At 42.0% G+C, this 18,208-nt stretch overlaps 1 protein-coding gene across 2 annotated transcripts in view; it reads right to left on the bottom strand.

Moving 5' to 3' along the window:
• Positions 1–3,019: 3,019 nt before the first annotated feature.
• adcy3a (adenylate cyclase 3a) overlaps positions 3,020–18,208 on the bottom strand; it is a 44,814-nt gene continuing 29,625 nt past the window's right edge. For both annotated transcript variants that reach the window (XM_081387891.1, XM_081387892.1), the window contains 6 exons: positions 17,206–17,364; positions 15,254–15,400; positions 15,034–15,150; positions 14,812–14,938; positions 14,333–14,457; positions 3,020–5,310 (listed from right to left, as the gene is read on the bottom strand). In XM_081387891.1, coding sequence (XP_081244017.1) covers positions 5,128–5,310; positions 14,333–14,457; positions 14,812–14,938; positions 15,034–15,150; positions 15,254–15,400; positions 17,206–17,364 — 858 coding nt within the window. In that variant the 3' untranslated portion in view covers positions 3,020–5,127. The remainder of the gene's footprint in view (positions 5,311–14,332; positions 14,458–14,811; positions 14,939–15,033; positions 15,151–15,253; positions 15,401–17,205; positions 17,365–18,208) is intronic.

The raw sequence follows: 18,208 nt of genomic DNA, 5'->3' as shown, positions 1-18,208 counted from the left end.
TTGTTATTACATTAGGGGCCGCTAAGACGACACCATTCTCTCTACACAGACTTTAAACGCAAACCTGTGAGAAACGCTGATGGCGGTCACATGCGCATTAAGAATGGGTGCTATAGTTATGTGCCTTTGAATATATGTGCGCAGGTTTGGAATTCCCTACAGACCAAGCCTAAACAAAGTACTGGTGTTTCCTTATAACTTTTGATACAGAATTTTATTTTATTTGATCAGTTCGGGGTAGATACGCGAATTGAGTTTCCCGACAACGCTTTATCTGTAGAGTGGTAGAGGGATCCTCCATAGGGAGAGACTAGTTGGCACTTCAGCACTGCGTTGTCATCGGGTCCAGGCGAAGGTCCTTCATCAGATCTGGATACGGCCTGGATCCGGCAGGCTGCGGGAAAACCTCGGGATAAACAAAGACACTAAAATTAGCGTAGATGCCATTCTTCTTATGATGTAACGAGTACATCAGGATTTATGGGAAGTGTTCCCGGTTCCAGCTGACCTAATCTATGCAGCCTAACATTGAATTATAGAAGTCTATAATGTGTTATGTGAAAGCTAGGTCAAAGAGATGTGTCTTTAATCTAGCTTTGAACTGACAGAGTGCTCGGTAAGAACTCGAGCTGCTGCGTTTTGGACCAGCTGTAGTTTGTTTATTAAGCGTGCAGGGCAACCACCCAGTAGAGCATTACAATAATCTAGCCTTGAGGTCATGAACGCATGAACTAATTGTTCTGCATTTGTCATTGAGAGCATATGGCGTAATTTAGATATATTTTTAAGATGGAAAAATGCAGTTTTACAGATACTAGACACGTGACTTTCAAATGAAAGATTGGTATCAAAGAGCACACCCAGGTTCCTAACCGACGACGAAGACTTATCAGAGCAGCCATCAAGTGTTAGACAGTATTCTAGGTTATTACGTGAGGAAGTTTTTTGTCCAATAATTAGAAACTCTGTTTTTTCAGAATTTAGCAGTAGGAAATTACGAGTCATCCAATTTTTAATATCCGCTATGCATTCCGTTAATTTTGTGAATTGGTAAGTTTCGTTAGGTTTTGAAGAAATATAGAGCTGAGTATCGTCGGCATAACAGTGAAAGCTAATGCCATGTTTCCTAATGATATCTCCTAAGGGTAGCATGTACAGAGTGAACAGCAGCGGTCCTAGTACTGAGCCTTGTGGTACGCCATACTGAACTTGTGATCAATGAGACATCTCTTCATTTACTGCTACAAACTGATAACGGTCAGATAAGTATGATTTAAACCATGCTAGTGCATTTCCACTAATGCCAACATAATGTTCGAGTCTATTTAAAAGAATGTTGTGGTCGATAGTGTCAAATGCAGCACTAAGATCGAGTAACACTAAAAGAGAGACACAACCACGACCGTGAACACGGCTGCTCCAAGAAGTTGTTCCAGGGCTGCTGGGACGAGAGGAAGTGGGTATCGGAACTTGACTGTTAGTTGAGGGCTCGGTAATCGATGCAGGGCCACAAGCCTCAGTCCTTCTTTGGCACGAAGAAAAATCTTGAAGCAGCACGGGAGGTGGAAGGCCGGATGTAACCTTGTTGGAGGGCCTCTTCCACAGACTCCTCCATGGCTTTCTGTTCAGGAAGAGACAGAGGATAGATTTTACCGTGAGCACTGGCTCATCCGGAAGGAGGTCGATGGGGCAGTCCAATGGCTGATGTGGAGGAAACGATGAAGCTCGTTTGGGGCAGAAGACGTCACTGAAGGGGGGTAGCAGGTTGGAATGTCGATAGACTGCTGTTCTACAGGGCTCTCGATGGAGGTGTAATTGATCGGAAGGGAAATCACTGGTTGAGATGTGGAAAGCATCCTGGAAAACAGCTATCGCCCCACTTCAGGATTTCTCCTGTTACCCAGGAGAGAACGGGATCATGTTGCACTACTTATGGGCACCCTAGGATGATACCAGCGGTGGAATTCTCCAGAACCAGTAGAGAGATGCATTCAGTATGCAGCTGTCCCACTTACAGTTGGAGAGGTCCCACAGAGAAACATACGTTCTTCTTATTGAGAGGTTTACAGATTATCGAGTGAACCTGATAATGGGTTTTGGTGGGACTTTTCTGGAGATTGAGCTGGCGGCAGAGGGAATCGGAAATGAAGTTTCCAGCTGACCTGGAGTCAAGGAGGGCGTGTACTGGGAGAGACATGCGAGGCAGTAAGGATAACTTCAGTGGTGAGGGGTTTCATGTTGACTGAGGAAGAATGGATGACACTCACCATAGGACGCAGTGGACGGATGGGACATGCTGTAATGATATGTCCACCAGCGCCGCAGTACAAGCAAAGACCCTGGGTCAGCCTCCTCTGCCGCTCAGTGATTGTGAGACGAGTGTTATCCACTTGCATGGGGACTGGTTCTGGAGTGCTGGTATGCTCTGGTTGGCGAGGCGGGAAGTGTGACGGCTGACCCTGTAGGTCTTCCAAGCAGCCTGGCTGATCCCTGACAAATAGCAGCACGAGTGTTTTTTTAATACATCAACACAATCAGTACATTGTATCTAAATTATTTTTATGTAAGTACATAAAGACACTTAATATAAAGTGTGACCAGTGCCTAAAAACTCCTTTAAAACCAGACCAGCAAACCATCTTAGGTTGGATTTATTATGGTATGTTGAGGGAGTAATGCAAACAAAGATAATTAACCATTTGCCCTTACAAAAAAACAGTTATCGTTGTGAAACATTCGTCAGTATCAGATTTCCTTGAAACAGCAGAACTTTTGAGTGTTATCTTATTTTATCGATTACAGTGTTGTAATACCATGTTACCAAAATTTTATTGTAGAACCAATTATTGGAGTTGCTCTGATATTTGGTGAACCATAATGTCGAATATGGAAAGTATTTGTAAAATTGAAAATCATAGTTGTAGAAAGAGTTATTGTTTCTTTTTTAATCCAAAGAAGGTTCTTTGCAACATTTCAATTAAACACATAAAAGGTTCAAATAATCAATCTCACACAGCATCAGGTAACAGATCATTCAAAGTGCCATTTTATTCCATATCGAAGGATAATTCAAAAATATCAAATTTTAGTCTGGTATCAAACCACAGAGATCGGCCACAATGTCATGCCTTCATAAACCATTTTAACATATCAAAGTCAAAATCAGATGTGACTTCTGCTTACCGACACAGAACGTCCCTGACACTGGTAATAAATGAACTGTTTGGCCAGTTTTTAAGACACACCGTTCCATCGTCTCTTTGTACAATCCTCTTTAACTACAACTTTTACATCTTAATATAAAAATATGACTTGCTGGGAGAGGAGGGCTCTTTTTAAAACTGTACTGGAGAGCAGAATGGCGTAAAAGAATAAAACTATTGCACATTCATCTAATCTTTGAGGAAAGACACCATGGGGAATATATTCTGAATTAAGAAACATTCATCCCTGCAATACTGCCATGAATGTAGTGCAACAAACCCGTTCACAGTGATTCTCCTACACCCCTGCGTCCTCAGAGTACCACAATCTGACGCACATAGTGGCTTGTATTTGGCACGTGAGGAACACTTTACTAGAACAACCCAAAAGTGGGGTCCAAAAGTCTGAGACCACCAGAGAAAGTGCTTGTTTTTATCTGTAGAACTTAATACAGTGTTTTTACAATATTAAATAAACTTGTAGTTAGTGTTGTCACACCCTTTTTAAGGATATAAAAGGGCACAAGCACTCACATTAAGGGGGCGAATATCAGCAGCAAAGATCAGCACTCTTCTGAAACCTTACATGACCAATAGGACACCCAAAGGGCTCGTGGACTTCACGCTTATGCAGCGGTCATTGTCAGTTCACAAGGCCGAAAGTGCACATCAAGTGTGCCATAAAAAAATCATGAAAGCTTTGGAATACAGACCAAAGATTGGTCTTTTTTTTGTGTGAAAACACCTTAAAAAATGAAAGTGTAAAAAAGTTCAAATTTGCTGTAAAGCAAAGTTTTGGCATAACTATAAATATATATTTGGCAAAACAACTTGGACTCTAAAATTGCTGCAAAAATAAAAGCCATATCTCTACCCAGACAGCAACATAGTGTCAGTCCAGATCTGGGTTTTGATCCAGATTTTGTCTTGATTTGTCTTGGAATTGATTGGATCGTAGGAAGTTGGTAACTAAATGGAGGCAGATCTGAATGTCAGTTTGCAGTGTTTAAACTTTCGAATGATACCTAATTCATGATGATTTCTAAAATATCTGATGGGGGAAAAGGCAATAAAAAAAGAGTGCCAAGTCTCCTGCTACCAGGACACTGAATGTTAACAAGCTATGTATTATAGAATTATTTTTTTAAAGTTTTTAAAATCCTAGAACTCAATTTCAGGGTTAAATCCCATGATTTGATGTGGCCTCAGACTTCAGAACCCCATGTTTATCCACTATAAAGTCAACAAATAAAGAAAAGGTGACTAGAGACAATAGAAATGCATGTCTACACACACACACACACACACACACACACACACACACACACACACACACACACACACACACACACACACACACACACACACACACACACACACACACACACACACACACACACACGATGCAAAGGCAGTCAGTATGCTTTCCTACGCAGGCATTCAGAGTAGCTTTTCAAACAACATTCAGATATATCTGGACACGTCAGGGTAATCTTTAAATAATAAAAGATTAAATAATAAAAGGATTTCAAATGAAAGAACAACAAAAATAGGTTTCTTTGAGCAGCGCATTGTGTAATATACAGTAGAGTTCCTTGTATTCTGTGCGGTATGAGTTTAAAAACAACCTCCTCTCAAACTGTTTATCACTTCAGCAGCCTATTAAAATCATTCAACTTTTGTTTCATTCATTCTGGCTGTGCACACTTTCAAAACTTATATTTTATAGTACTTCTCTTATATAAACAGACAGTCTGTCTCATTTCCTGCCAAAATTTCTTTCCTCAGGCTAATAAATAGAGAAAACACATTTGAAAGTACTAATTACTGGAGCACATGTACTCGGCAGAAGAGGTATGACGTGAGGTTTGCGCGAGCAAGTTTGAAGAGTACGACAGTGTGTGTGTGTGTGTGTGCGTGTTGGTCAAGAGCTGTCCACCACTTGGTGCGGCAGGGTGACAAAAGAGCCGTTAATGAAGGAGCCTTGTTTTTCACGTCCCTTTAAGAAATAGGTGAGCAGCTCTCCTTTCCCCTTGACAAATATCGGTCCCCTCCTCACGAAGCGGAAGCCGTAGTCCTTCAGGATGCAGTAGCAGTCCTCCACCACCTGGGGGGAGCAGAGTGTGTTTAGGGTTAAAGTTAGGGTTAGTAACTCACAGTAATGAGTCTTACAACCCGGAAATAAAGTCGCATTTTTATTCCAACTTCCGGTTCTATCATAATGAAGTCAAGGTTTTTGATAGATAATGTCATGTTTTATTCTAAAACATAAAATACATTAGTAAAACCCCCTTGTGATTATTAAAGTTTTTACATGTCTTGAAAAAAGGCCATTGCTAACAAATCGACTACAAGACAACAGAGTTTGTTTTGTTTTTCACAAGTACAAGTAGTTAGCAACAGCAACTACAGTACATTTCTGTTCATTTCAAGGGTTCTGTCCTCATTTACTCAGCGTCACGTTTTTCCAAACTCGTAAGACTTTCATTCGTCTTTGAAGCACAAATTAATGAAACCTGAGAGATTTCTGTCCCTCCATTGACAGTCTACGCAACTACCACTTTGATGCTTCAAAAAGTTCATAAAGAGATTTAATTTAGGCTTTTATTGACATAAACATTGATCAGCGAACATAAACAGAAGCTCAACCGTACTTGATTGATGGGCGAGAATGAACCTCATTGGTTCTTGAAAAAGCTCAAACGTGCTGCGTAACTCGAGAATGAACCTCATTGGTTCTTGAAAAAGCTCAAACGTGCCGCGTAACACAAGAATGAACCTCATTGGTTCTTGAAGAAGCTCAAACGTGCTGCGTAACACGAGAATGAACCTCATTGGTTCTTGAAAAAGCTCAAACGTGCTGCGTAACACAAGAATGAACCTCATTGGTTCTTGAAAAAGCTCAAACGTGCTGCGTAACTCGAGAATGAACCTCATTGGTTCTTGAAAAAGCTCAAACGTGCTGCGTAACACGAGAATGAACCTCATTGGTTCTTGAAGAAGCTCAAACGTGCTGCGTAACACGAGAATGAACCTCATTGGTTCTTGAAAAAGCTCAAACGTGCCGCGTAACACAAGAATGAACCTCATTGGTTCTTGAAAAAGCTCAAACGTGCTGCGTAACACAAGAATGAACCTCATTGGTTCTTGAAGAAGCTCAAACGTGCTGCGTAACACGAGAATGATCCTCATTGGTTCTTGAAAAAGCTCAAACGTGCTGCGTAACTCGAGAATGAACCTCATTGGTTCTTGAAAAAGCTCAAACGTGCTGCGTAACACAAGAATGAACCTCATTGGTTCTTGAAAAAGCTCAAACGTGCTGCGTAACTCGAGAATGAACCTCATTGGTTCTTGAAAAAGCTCAAACGTGCTGCGTAACACGAGAATGAACCTCATTGGTTCTTGAAGAAGCTCAAACGTGCTGCGTAACACGAGAATGAACCTCATTGGTTCTTGAAAAAGCTCAAACGTGCTGCGTAACACGAGAATGAACCTCATTGGTTCTTGAAAAAGCTCAAACGTGCTGCGTAACATGAGAATGAACCTCATTGGTTCTTGCTGAAGCTCAAACGTGCTGCGTAACACAAGAATGAACCTCATTGGTTCTTGAAAAAGCTCAAACGTGCTGCGTAACATGAGAATGAACCTCATTGGTTCTTGCTGAAGCTCAAACGTGCTGCGTAACACAAGAATGAACCTCATTGGTTCTTGCTGAAGCTCAAACGTGCTGCGTAACACAGGAATGAACCTCATTGGTTCTTGAAGAAGCTCAAACGTGCTGCGTAACACGAGAATGAACCTCATTGGTTCTTGAAAAAGCTCAAACGTGCTGCGTAACACGAGAATGAACCTCATTGGTTCTTGAAGAAGCTCAAACGTGCTGCGTAACACGAGAATGAACCTCATTGGTTCTTGAAGAAGCTCAAACGTGCCGCGTAACACGAGAATGAACCTCATTGGTTCTTGAAGAAGCTCAAACGTGCCGCGTAACACGTGAATGAACCTCATTGGTTCTTGAAGAAGCTTAAACGTGCTGCGTAACACGAGAATGAACCTCATTGGTTCTTGAAAAAGCTCAAACGTGCTGCGTAACACGAGAATGAACCTCATTGGTTCTTGAAGAAGCTCAAACGTGCTGCGTAACACGAGAATGAACCTCATTGGTTCTTGAAAAAGCTCAAACGTGCTGCGTAACACAAGAATGAACCTCATTGGTTCTTGAAGAAGCTCAAACGTGCCGCGTAACACGAGAATGAACCTCATTGGTTCTTGAAAAAGCTCAAACGTGCCGCGTAACACGAGAATGAACCTCATTGGTTCTTGAAGAAGCTCAAACGTGCCGCGTAACACGAGAATGAACCTCATTGGTTCTTGAAGAAGCTCAAACGTGCCGCGTAACACGAGAATGAACCTCATTGGTTCTTGAAGAAGCTCAAACGTGCCGCGTAACACGAGAATGAACCTCATTGGTTCTTGAAGAAGCTCAAACGTGCCGCGTAACACGAGAATGAACCTCATTGGATCTTGCTGAAGCTCAAACGTGCCGCGTAACACGAGAATGAACCTCATTGGTTCTTGCTGAAGCTCAAACGTGCTGCGTAACACGAGAATGAACCTCATTGGTTCTTGAAGAAGCTCAAACGTGCTGCGTAACACGAGAATGAACCTCATTGGTTCTTGCTGAAGCTCAAACGTGCTGCGTAACACGAGAATGAACCTCATTGGTTCTTGAAAAAGCTCAAACGTGCTGCGTAACACGAGAATGAACCTCATTGGATCTTGCTGAAGCTCAAACGTGCCGCGTAACACGAGAATGAACCTCATTGGTTCTTGAAGAAGCTCAAACGTGCTGCGTAACACGAGAATGAACCTCATTGGTTCTTGAAGAAGCTCAAACGTGCTGCGTAACACGAGAATGAACCTCATTGGTTCTTGAAAAAGCTCAAACGTGCTGCGTAACACAAGAATGAACCTCATTGGTTCTTGCTGAAGCTCAAACGTGCTGTGTAACTCGAGAATGAACCTCACTGGTTCTTGAAGAAGCTCAAACGTGCCGCGTAACACAAGAATGAACCTCATTGGTTCTTGCTGAAGCTCAAACGTGCTGTGTAACTCGAGAATGAACCTCATTGGTTCTTGAAGAAGCTCAAACGTGCCGCGTAACACGAGAATGAACCTCATTGGTTCTTGAAAAAGCTCAAACGTGCCGCGTAACACAAGAATGAACCTCATTGGCTCTTGAAGAAGCTCAAACGTGCCGCGTAACACGAGAATGAACCTCATTGGTTCTTGAAAAAGCTCAAACGTGCTGCGTAACATGAGAATGAACCTCATTGGTTCTTGCTGAAGCTCAAACGTGCTGCGTAACACAAGAATGAACCTCATTGGTTCTTGCTGAAGCTCAAACGTGCTGCGTAACACAGGAATGAACCTCATTGGTTCTTGAAGAAGCTCAAACGTGCTGCGTAACACGAGAATGAACCTCATTGGTTCTTGAAAAAGCTCAAACGTGCTGCGTAACACGAGAATGAACCTCATTGGTTCTTGAAGAAGCTCAAACGTGCTGCGTAACACGAGAATGAACCTCATTGGTTCTTGAAGAAGCTCAAACGTGCCGCGTAACACGAGAATGAACCTCATTGGTTCTTGAAGAAGCTCAAACGTGCCGCGTAACACGTGAATGAACCTCATTGGTTCTTGAAGAAGCTTAAACGTGCTGCGTAACACGAGAATGAACCTCATTGGTTCTTGAAAAAGCTCAAACGTGCTGCGTAACACGAGAATGAACCTCATTGGTTCTTGAAGAAGCTCAAACGTGCTGCGTAACACGAGAATGAACCTCATTGGTTCTTGAAAAAGCTCAAACGTGCTGCGTAACACAAGAATGAACCTCATTGGTTCTTGAAGAAGCTCAAACGTGCCGCGTAACACGAGAATGAACCTCATTGGTTCTTGAAAAAGCTCAAACGTGCCGCGTAACACGAGAATGAACCTCATTGGTTCTTGAAGAAGCTCAAACGTGCCGCGTAACACGAGAATGAACCTCATTGGTTCTTGAAGAAGCTCAAACGTGCCGCGTAACACGAGAATGAACCTCATTGGTTCTTGAAGAAGCTCAAACGTGCCGCGTAACACGAGAATGAACCTCATTGGTTCTTGAAGAAGCTCAAACGTGCTGCGTAACACGAGAATGAACCTCATTGGTTCTTGAAGAAGCTCAAACGTGCCGCGTAACACGAGAATGAACCTCATTGGTTCTTGCTGAAGCTCAAACGTGCCGCGTAACACGAGAATGAACCTCATTGGTTCTTGAAGAAGCTCAAACGTGCCGCGTAACACGAGAATGAACCTCATTGGTTCTTGAAGAAGCTCAAACGTGCTGCGTAACACGAGAATGAACCTCATTGGTTCTTGAAGAAGCTCAAACGTGCTGCGTAACACGAGAATGAACCTCATTGGTTCTTGCTGAAGCTCAAACGTGCTGCGTAACACGAGAATGAACCTCATTGGTTCTTGAAGAAGCTCAAACGTGCTGCGTAACACGAGAATGAACCTCATTGGTTCTTGAAGAAGCTCAAACGTGCTGCGTAACACGAGAATGAACCTCATTGGTTCTTGAAGAAGCTCAAACGTGCTGCGTAACACGAGAATGAACCTCATTGGTTCTTGAAGAAGCTCAAACGTGCCGCGTAACACGAGAATGAACCTCATTGGTTCTTGCTGAAGCTCAAACGTGCCGCGTAACACGAGAATGAACCTCATTGGTTCTTGAAGAAGCTCAAACGTGCCGCGTAACACGAGAATGAACCTCATTGGTTCTTGCTGAAGCTCAAACGTGCCGCGTAACACGAGAATGAACCTCATTGGTTCTTGAAGAAGCTCAAACGTGCCGCGTAACACGAGAATGAACCTCATTGGATCTTGCTGAAGCTCAAACGTGCTGCGTAACACGAGAATGAACCTCATTGGTTCTTGCTGAAGCTCAAACGTGCTGCGTAACACGAGAATGAACCTCATTGGTTCTTGAAGAAGCTCAAACGTGCTGCGTAACACGAGAATGAACCTCATTGGTTCTTGCTGAAGCTCAAACGTGCTGCGTAACACGAGAATGAACCTCATTGGTTCTTGAAAAAGCTCAAACGTGCTGCGTAACACGAGAATGAACCTCATTGGATCTTGCTGAAGCTCAAACGTGCCGCGTAACACGAGAATGAACCTCATTGGTTCTTGCTGAAGCTCAAACGTGCCGCGTAACACGAGAATGAACCTCATTGGTTCTTGAAGAAGCTCAAACGTGCCGCGTAACACGAGAATGAACCTCATTGGATCTTGCTGAAGCTCAAACGTGCTGCGTAACACGAGAATGAACCTCATTGGTTCTTGCTGAAGCTCAAACGTGCTGCGTAACACGAGAATGAACCTCATTGGTTCTTGAAGAAGCTCAAACGTGCCGCGTAACACGAGAATGAACCTCATTGGTTCTTGAAAAAGCTCAAACGTGCCGCGTAACACGAGAATGAACCTCATTGGTTCTTGAAGAAGCTCAAACGTGCCGCGTAACACGAGAATGAACCTCATTGGTTCTTGAAGAAGCTCAAACGTGCCGCGTAACACGAGAATGAACCTCATTGGTTCTTGAAGAAGCTCAAACGTGCCGCGTTACACGAGAATGAACCTCATTGGTTCTTGAAGAAGCTCAAACGTGCTCCGTAACACGAGAATGAACCTCATTGGTTCTTGAAGAAGCTCAAACGTGCCGCGTAACACGAGAATGAACCTCATTGGTTCTTGCTGAAGCTCAAACGTGCCGCGTAACACGAGAATGAACCTCATTGGTTCTTGAAGAAGCTCAAACGTGCCGCGTAACACGAGAATGAACCTCATTGGTTCTTGAAGAAGCTCAAACGTGCTGCGTAACACGAGAATGAACCTCATTGGTTCTTGAAGAAGCTCAAACGTGCTGCGTAACACGAGAATGAACCTCATTGGTTCTTGCTGAAGCTCAAACGTGCTGCGTAACACGAGAATGAACCTCATTGGTTCTTGAAGAAGCTCAAACGTGCTGCGTAACACGAGAATGAACCTCATTGGTTCTTGAAGAAGCTCAAACGTGCTGCGTAACACGAGAATGAACCTCATTGGTTCTTGAAGAAGCTCAAACGTGCTGCGTAACACGAGAATGAACCTCATTGGTTCTTGAAGAAGCTCAAACGTGCCGCGTAACACGAGAATGAACCTCATTGGTTCTTGCTGAAGCTCAAACGTGCCGCGTAACACGAGAATGAACCTCATTGGTTCTTGAAGAAGCTCAAACGTGCCGCGTAACACGAGAATGAACCTCATTGGTTCTTGCTGAAGCTCAAACGTGCCGCGTAACACGAGAATGAACCTCATTGGTTCTTGAAGAAGCTCAAACGTGCCGCGTAACACGAGAATGAACCTCATTGGATCTTGCTGAAGCTCAAACGTGCTGCGTAACACGAGAATGAACCTCATTGGTTCTTGCTGAAGCTCAAACGTGCTGCGTAACACGAGAATGAACCTCATTGGTTCTTGAAGAAGCTCAAACGTGCTGCGTAACACGAGAATGAACCTCATTGGTTCTTGCTGAAGCTCAAACGTGCTGCGTAACACGAGAATGAACCTCATTGGTTCTTGAAAAAGCTCAAACGTGCTGCGTAACACGAGAATGAACCTCATTGGATCTTGCTGAAGCTCAAACGTGCCGCGTAACACGAGAATGAACCTCATTGGTTCTTGAAGAAGCTTAAACGTGCTGCGTAACACGAGAATGAACCTCATTGGTTCTTGAAGAAGCTCAAACGTGCTGCGTAACACGAGAATGAACCTCATTGGTTCTTGAAAAAGCTCAAACGTGCTGCGTAACACAAGAATGAACCTCATTGGTTCTTGCTGAAGCTCAAACGTGCTGTGTAACTCGAGAATGAACCTCACTGGTTCTTGAAGAAGCTCAAACGTGCCGCGTAACACAAGAATGAACCTCATTGGTTCTTGCTGAAGCTCAAACGTGCTGTGTAACTCGAGAATGAACCTCATTGGTTCTTGAAGAAGCTCAAACGTGCCGCGTAACACGAGAATGAACCTCATTGGTTCTTGAAAAAGCTCAAACGTGCTGCGTAACACAAGAATGAACCTCATTGGCTCTTGAAGAAGCTCAAACGTGCTGCGTAACACAAGAATGAACCTCATTGGTTCTTGCTGAAGCTCAAACGTGCTGCGTAACACGAGAATGAACCTCATTGGTTCTTGCTGAAGCTCAAACGTGCCGCGTAACACGAGAATGAACCTCATTGGCTCTTGAAGAAGCTCAAACGTGCTGCGTAACACAAGAATGAACCTCATTGGTTCTTGAAAAAGCTCAAACGTGCTGCGTAACACGAGAATGAACCTCATTGGCTCTTGCTGAAGCTCAAACGTGCTGCGTAACACGAGAATGAACCTCATTGGTTCTTGAAAAAGCTCAAACGTGCTGCGTAACACGAGAATGAACCTCATTGGTTCTTGCTGAAGCTCAAATGTGCTGCGTAACACGAGAATGAACCTCATTGGTTCTTGCTGAAGCTCAAACGTGCTGCGTAACACGAGAATGAACCTCATTGGTTCTTGCTGAAGCTCAAACGTGCCGCGTAACACAAGAATGAACCTCATTGGTTCTTGCTGAAGCTCAAATGTGCTGCGTAACACGAGAATGAACCTCATTGGTTCTTGCTGAAGCTCAAATGTGCTGCGTAACACGAGAATGAACCTCATTGGTTCTTGCTGAAGCTCAAACGTGCTGCGTAACACGAGAATGAACCTCATTGGTTCTTGCTGAAGCTCAAACGTGCTGCGTAACACAGGAATGAACCTCATTGGTTCTTGAAGAAGCTCAAACGTGCTGCGTAACACGAGAATGAACCTCATTGGTTCTTGCTGAAGCTCAAACGTGCTGCGTAACACGAGAATGAACCTCATTGGTTCTTGCTGAAGCTCAAACGTGCTGTGTAACACGAGAATGAACCTTATTGGTTCTTGCTGAAGCTCAAACGTGCTGCGTAACACGAGAATGAACCTCATTGGTTCTTGCTGAAGCTCAAACGTGCTGCGTAACACAGGAATGAACCTCATTGGTTCTTGAAGAAGCTCAAACGTGCTGCGTAACACGAGAATGAACCTCATTGGTTCTTGCTGAAGCTCAAACGTGCTGTGTAACACGAGAATGAACCTTATTGGTTCTTGCTGAAGCTCAAACGTGCTGCGTAACACGAGAATGAACCTCATTGGTTCTTGCTGAAGCTCAAACGTGCTGCGTAACACAGGAATGAACCTCATTGGTTCTTGAAGAAGCTCAAACGTGCTGCGTAACACGAGAATGAACCTCATTGGTTCTTGCTGAAGCTCAAACGTGCTGCGTAACACGAGAATGAACCTCATTGGTTCTTGCTGAAGCTCAAACGTGCTGTGTAACACGAGAATGAACCTTATTGGTTCTTGCTGAAGCTCAAACGTGCTGCGTAACAAGAGAATGAACCTCATTGGTTCTTGCTGAAGCTCAAACGTGCTGCGTAACACGAGAATGAACCTCATTGGTTCTTGCTGAAGCTCAAACGTGCTGCGTAACACGAGAATGAACCTCATTGGTTCTCGCACGACATTTATTGACATCAGTGTTTGAGCTTCCATTTACATAACTGATGTGTGAGTTGATGAATGTTTATGTGAATAAAAGCCTAAATTCAATCTGTTCATCATATAAAGTGATCGAGTCTCTTTAGAAAATTTGGACTAAACCACTCAATTCATATGGATTAGTTTTACGATCTCTTTATGAACTTTTTGAAGCATAACAGTGATAGTTAAGTAGACTGTCAATGCAGGGACCGAAATCTCTCAGATTTCATTACAAATATCTTCATTATCTTTTAAAGATGAACAAAATTCTTAAGGGTTTGGAACGACTTGAGGGTGAGTAAATTATTCATTTTTAGGTGAACTAACACTTTAAACAGCATTTTTTAATGTTTAAATGCAGTCTGTTGCATTGCTACTTTGAGTCCCTGATGCAGAATAGTTGAACAAAATTTAGGAAGCGTGAGTCCAGATCATTAATGCAATGTGAAACCCATCACCTGGATGTTTCCCATCACCCCTGTGGACTCCATGCGACTGGCGACATTCACAGTGTTTCCCCAGATGTCAAAATGAGGTTTACGGGCACCAATAACACCAGCTAAAACGCCCCCTTTATTCAACCCTGTGGAGAAAAGATTTCATAATGCACACAGCAAAACATTCAGCATAATCATTGTCATTTGCACATTCAATACTGGCCAAAAGGGATGTTTAGAATGGATATTTGTTTTTAATGTCCCTACAAGTTTGATTAAACCATCAAAATATGAGGAAAATACTTTATATTTTTTAAATATTGTAAATATGAGGGAAGAACAAAACACTAAACTTGGTTATTTATATGACAAAATTATTTGGCAAAAAAGGCAAACTACAAGATGAGGAAAGGCAAAACAAGGCACAACAACACGGGTGAAGATCTAAATTTTCCTAGGCCACTTTAGCCACTACTGTAGATGGATGTCAGCCCACTAACCGATGCGAAGCATGAAGTTATTGAAGGACTGGTAGTTGATGTTCATCAACGTGACCTTCATGGCCAGAGCAAAATCAGCAAGATCTGCCAAGTGCTGCCACCGTTCCCTGTCTGAAACGTCTTCTTTCTGTTAGGAAGGACACAAAAAATCCTCTTTACCATTGTTATCAGCACTAGATGGATATATTGCTTCTAGAAAGATCCCATCTGCACCTCCTTTACCTTCATGCAAGCATAACCGTTGGTGTTATTGTCTGGAGTGACTCCTGATGCTGCCATGTAGGTGCTGCCAATAGTCTTGATCTTGGTTATAAAGCGAAACTGTGGCTCATCCAAAAGCTAACGAGCACAAAAGCAAATAAGTAATGGTATAAAATCTCTACTTCTAATTATAATTGGAAACAATTGGGTGAAATTTAAACTGTAAAAAAAAAAAACTTACACTATCAAAGTCAGAAATGATTTCATTGAGGAACCTCAGACACTCAATCCCGCCGTTGTTGATGCTTTCCTCCGTATAGAAATCAGAGAAGTTTGGGATGGAGGCGAACATGACTCCAATCTCATCATAGGATTGGCTGTAGAGCTCCTGAGAAACCAAACCAGAGAAGTTACTTGAGTTAGGCTGCGTTTGTGCATGTAAAACATGGAAACTGAGGGCTTGTTTACACCTGGTCACTTCATGCGTTCTCTGAAATGCTTTCGAGATGGATTTAAATCCGTTCACTCAAACCACTTCAGGAGTTGGTCTGAGATCAATTAGAGACGAAACTAAACAAGTGTAAATACACCAGAGGCTCTGTTTACACCTGGTATTAAGAAGCATTTTGGTCGATCGGATCATAAGTGGACGACGCTAAATACAAGTATAAATGGGGTCTAAAACGTTTGAGTTTGTCCACTTTCGGCCACTTACAGAGGTAGTCGAAACCGCTTTTGCTTTCTTTGTGTAGAAGCTCATGTGGTCGAATGCGTTCAAACAGACAGGATTTAAACTTTGTTGACTGAAGACCCAAGTTTGGTTTAAGACGAAAAACTTATTTTAACTTACTTAAACTTATTTCGTCCATTAGATTGAAAGCTCTGAAAAAACATATATATATTATTTACCCGCCCATAGATCATCCTCTTGAAGAAGTCAGGACAGAAGTGGTTAAAAGTGGACAAAAGAGACAGATTAAAACACCAGGTGTAAAGAGGATGTGTCTGCCTCGTCTCCTTGTGATCCGATCGACCAAAACGCATCTTAACCCTCATCCTTCCCTTGGGTTATTTTGACCCAGAATATATATTAAAAAAAAAAAAAAATGTTGTGTTTATTGGAGGGGTCCAAGACCCAAAGACTTTTTTAGCATTTGAACCAAGAATACAAAAAAAAAAAAAAAAACTTTTTAATGTTTTGTGGTTGAAATTTAAAAAAGTAACAAATCCTTCCCTCACGGGTCAATTTGACCCTCATAGGAATGAATGGAATGCGAGGAATGCTTCAATACACATAGAAAAACCTAAAAATGCTCAAAATTCGAACTAAAAATAATAAACTTTACCAAAAAATAATTGTATAATGTCTACATTTGTCTCTGAATGCATCCTGAAAAAACTGACTTTAGGACCCAGCGGAACAGCTCATTAGCTCCATATAGAGCTATAAGGCCATCTAGTGGCTTGAGTCATGAAATATCGAGCTCGGCAAAGACACCCAATGCAAGATATTTTGAGCTGAATTAAAAGGTTTATGCATGAAATTGTGAGTTATTTTGAATTTAAGTTGAAAGAATGTGAAGAATGTGCTTAAATTACTAAATGACTATTTATTTATTATTTATTGATTAAATCTAGTAATTTAAAGGTAAATAAAAAAATAAAAAAAAATAAAGTAAAAAAAAAAATTGCATTAAAAAAATGCATTACATTTTTTTATCAAAATTACATAAAATAAGCTTTCGGAACAAAAAAAAAAATGAAGTATCATTTTAGGGCTTCGGGACATTTTGAACCGCGAGGGAAGGATCTGTTCCAGGACGTGAGGGAAGGATGATTACACAGGGCCTTTCATTGTTGAAGCCACATATGTAAATTTTACTCCTCCCAAAATGGTAGAAAACTAAACGTGCGAGATCCTGTTGTACTGGCTCCCGGTATCCACAGATATGACCCGCCGCAGATGAGCAACTGAAAAAAAGTTTTAAGCTCAACACACACTCATCTTCATTAAAAGCAGTGAGCCTAAATGTGCTGATGCCGCTTTCTCTTCTATTGAAATGTAAAATTTATTTTCGTATCGCAGAGACACCTTTATGTGGCCAAGAGTACATGGAACACTTAACAAATCCGATAGCTATCCGATCGTGACCCGGTGTAAACAGGCCGCGAGACCGAGCGCAGGATTCTCACCTCATCCCTCTTCTTGGAGCCTAGGAAATGCCGGGCCACATGCTCCGGAAGCATATTAGTGACCAGAGCCTCGTTCCAGCGCCTCATCTCGTACACCTTCTCCTTCTGCTCATGCACCTCAATCTTCCACAGGAACAGTGTGCGTGCGAGCTTCTCCACCTGAGCCACGGGTGAGAACACACACCGTTCAGATGTCAGGAAGTGACAGCTTATTCAACTCTCTATTCATCAAACTTAAGAATCCTGAAAAAAATCTATCACAGTTTCTACAAAAATATGAAGCAGCACAGCTGTTTTCAACATTAATAATAATCAGAAATGTTTGTTGAGCAGCAAATCATCATATTAGAGTGATTTCTGAAGGATCATGTGACACTGAAGACTGGAGTAATGATGCTGAAAATTCAGCTTTGATCACAGGAATAAATTAGTTTACAATATATTCACATAGAAAACTACGGAAGCTTGTTTCCACAATTAGTTTACAATATATTCCAATAGAAAACTACGGAAGCTTGTTTCCACAATTAGTTTACAATATATTCACATAGAAAACTACGGAAGCTTGTTTCCACAATTAGTTTACAATATATTCACATAGAAAACTACGGAAGCTTGTTTCCACCACAGAATAAAACATTTTAAAAGATTATTGCGACTTTTTATCTCACAATTGCAAGTTTCCATCTCACAATTCTGACTTTATATCACAGGATTCTGAGATAAAAAGTCAGAATTGTGAGATATAAGCTCGCAATTGTGAGAAAAAAAAGTCAGAAAAGTGAGTGGCGGAAACAAGTTTCCATTGAAAAAAGCTATTTTAGATTGTAAAAACATTTCCCAATATTACAGTTTTAAAAAATGCAGTCTTGGTGAGACTTCAAGTGAATATTTAACCCAAAAAAGCCAAGCCCGAAAATGAAAATATAAACGGCATAAAAGTACAGCAAAAGTAGTAATTTGACTCATGCTCTACATCCCAAGCTCTTTAAAGTCATATGAT

This window comes from Scardinius erythrophthalmus (assembly GCF_964197995.2).
Source record: "Scardinius erythrophthalmus genome assembly, chromosome: 16".
NCBI lineage: Eukaryota > Metazoa > Chordata > Actinopteri > Cypriniformes > Leuciscidae > Scardinius > Scardinius erythrophthalmus.
The sequence above is the reverse complement of the archived record's forward strand: the minus strand, read 5'-3'. Positions and strand labels throughout refer to the sequence as shown.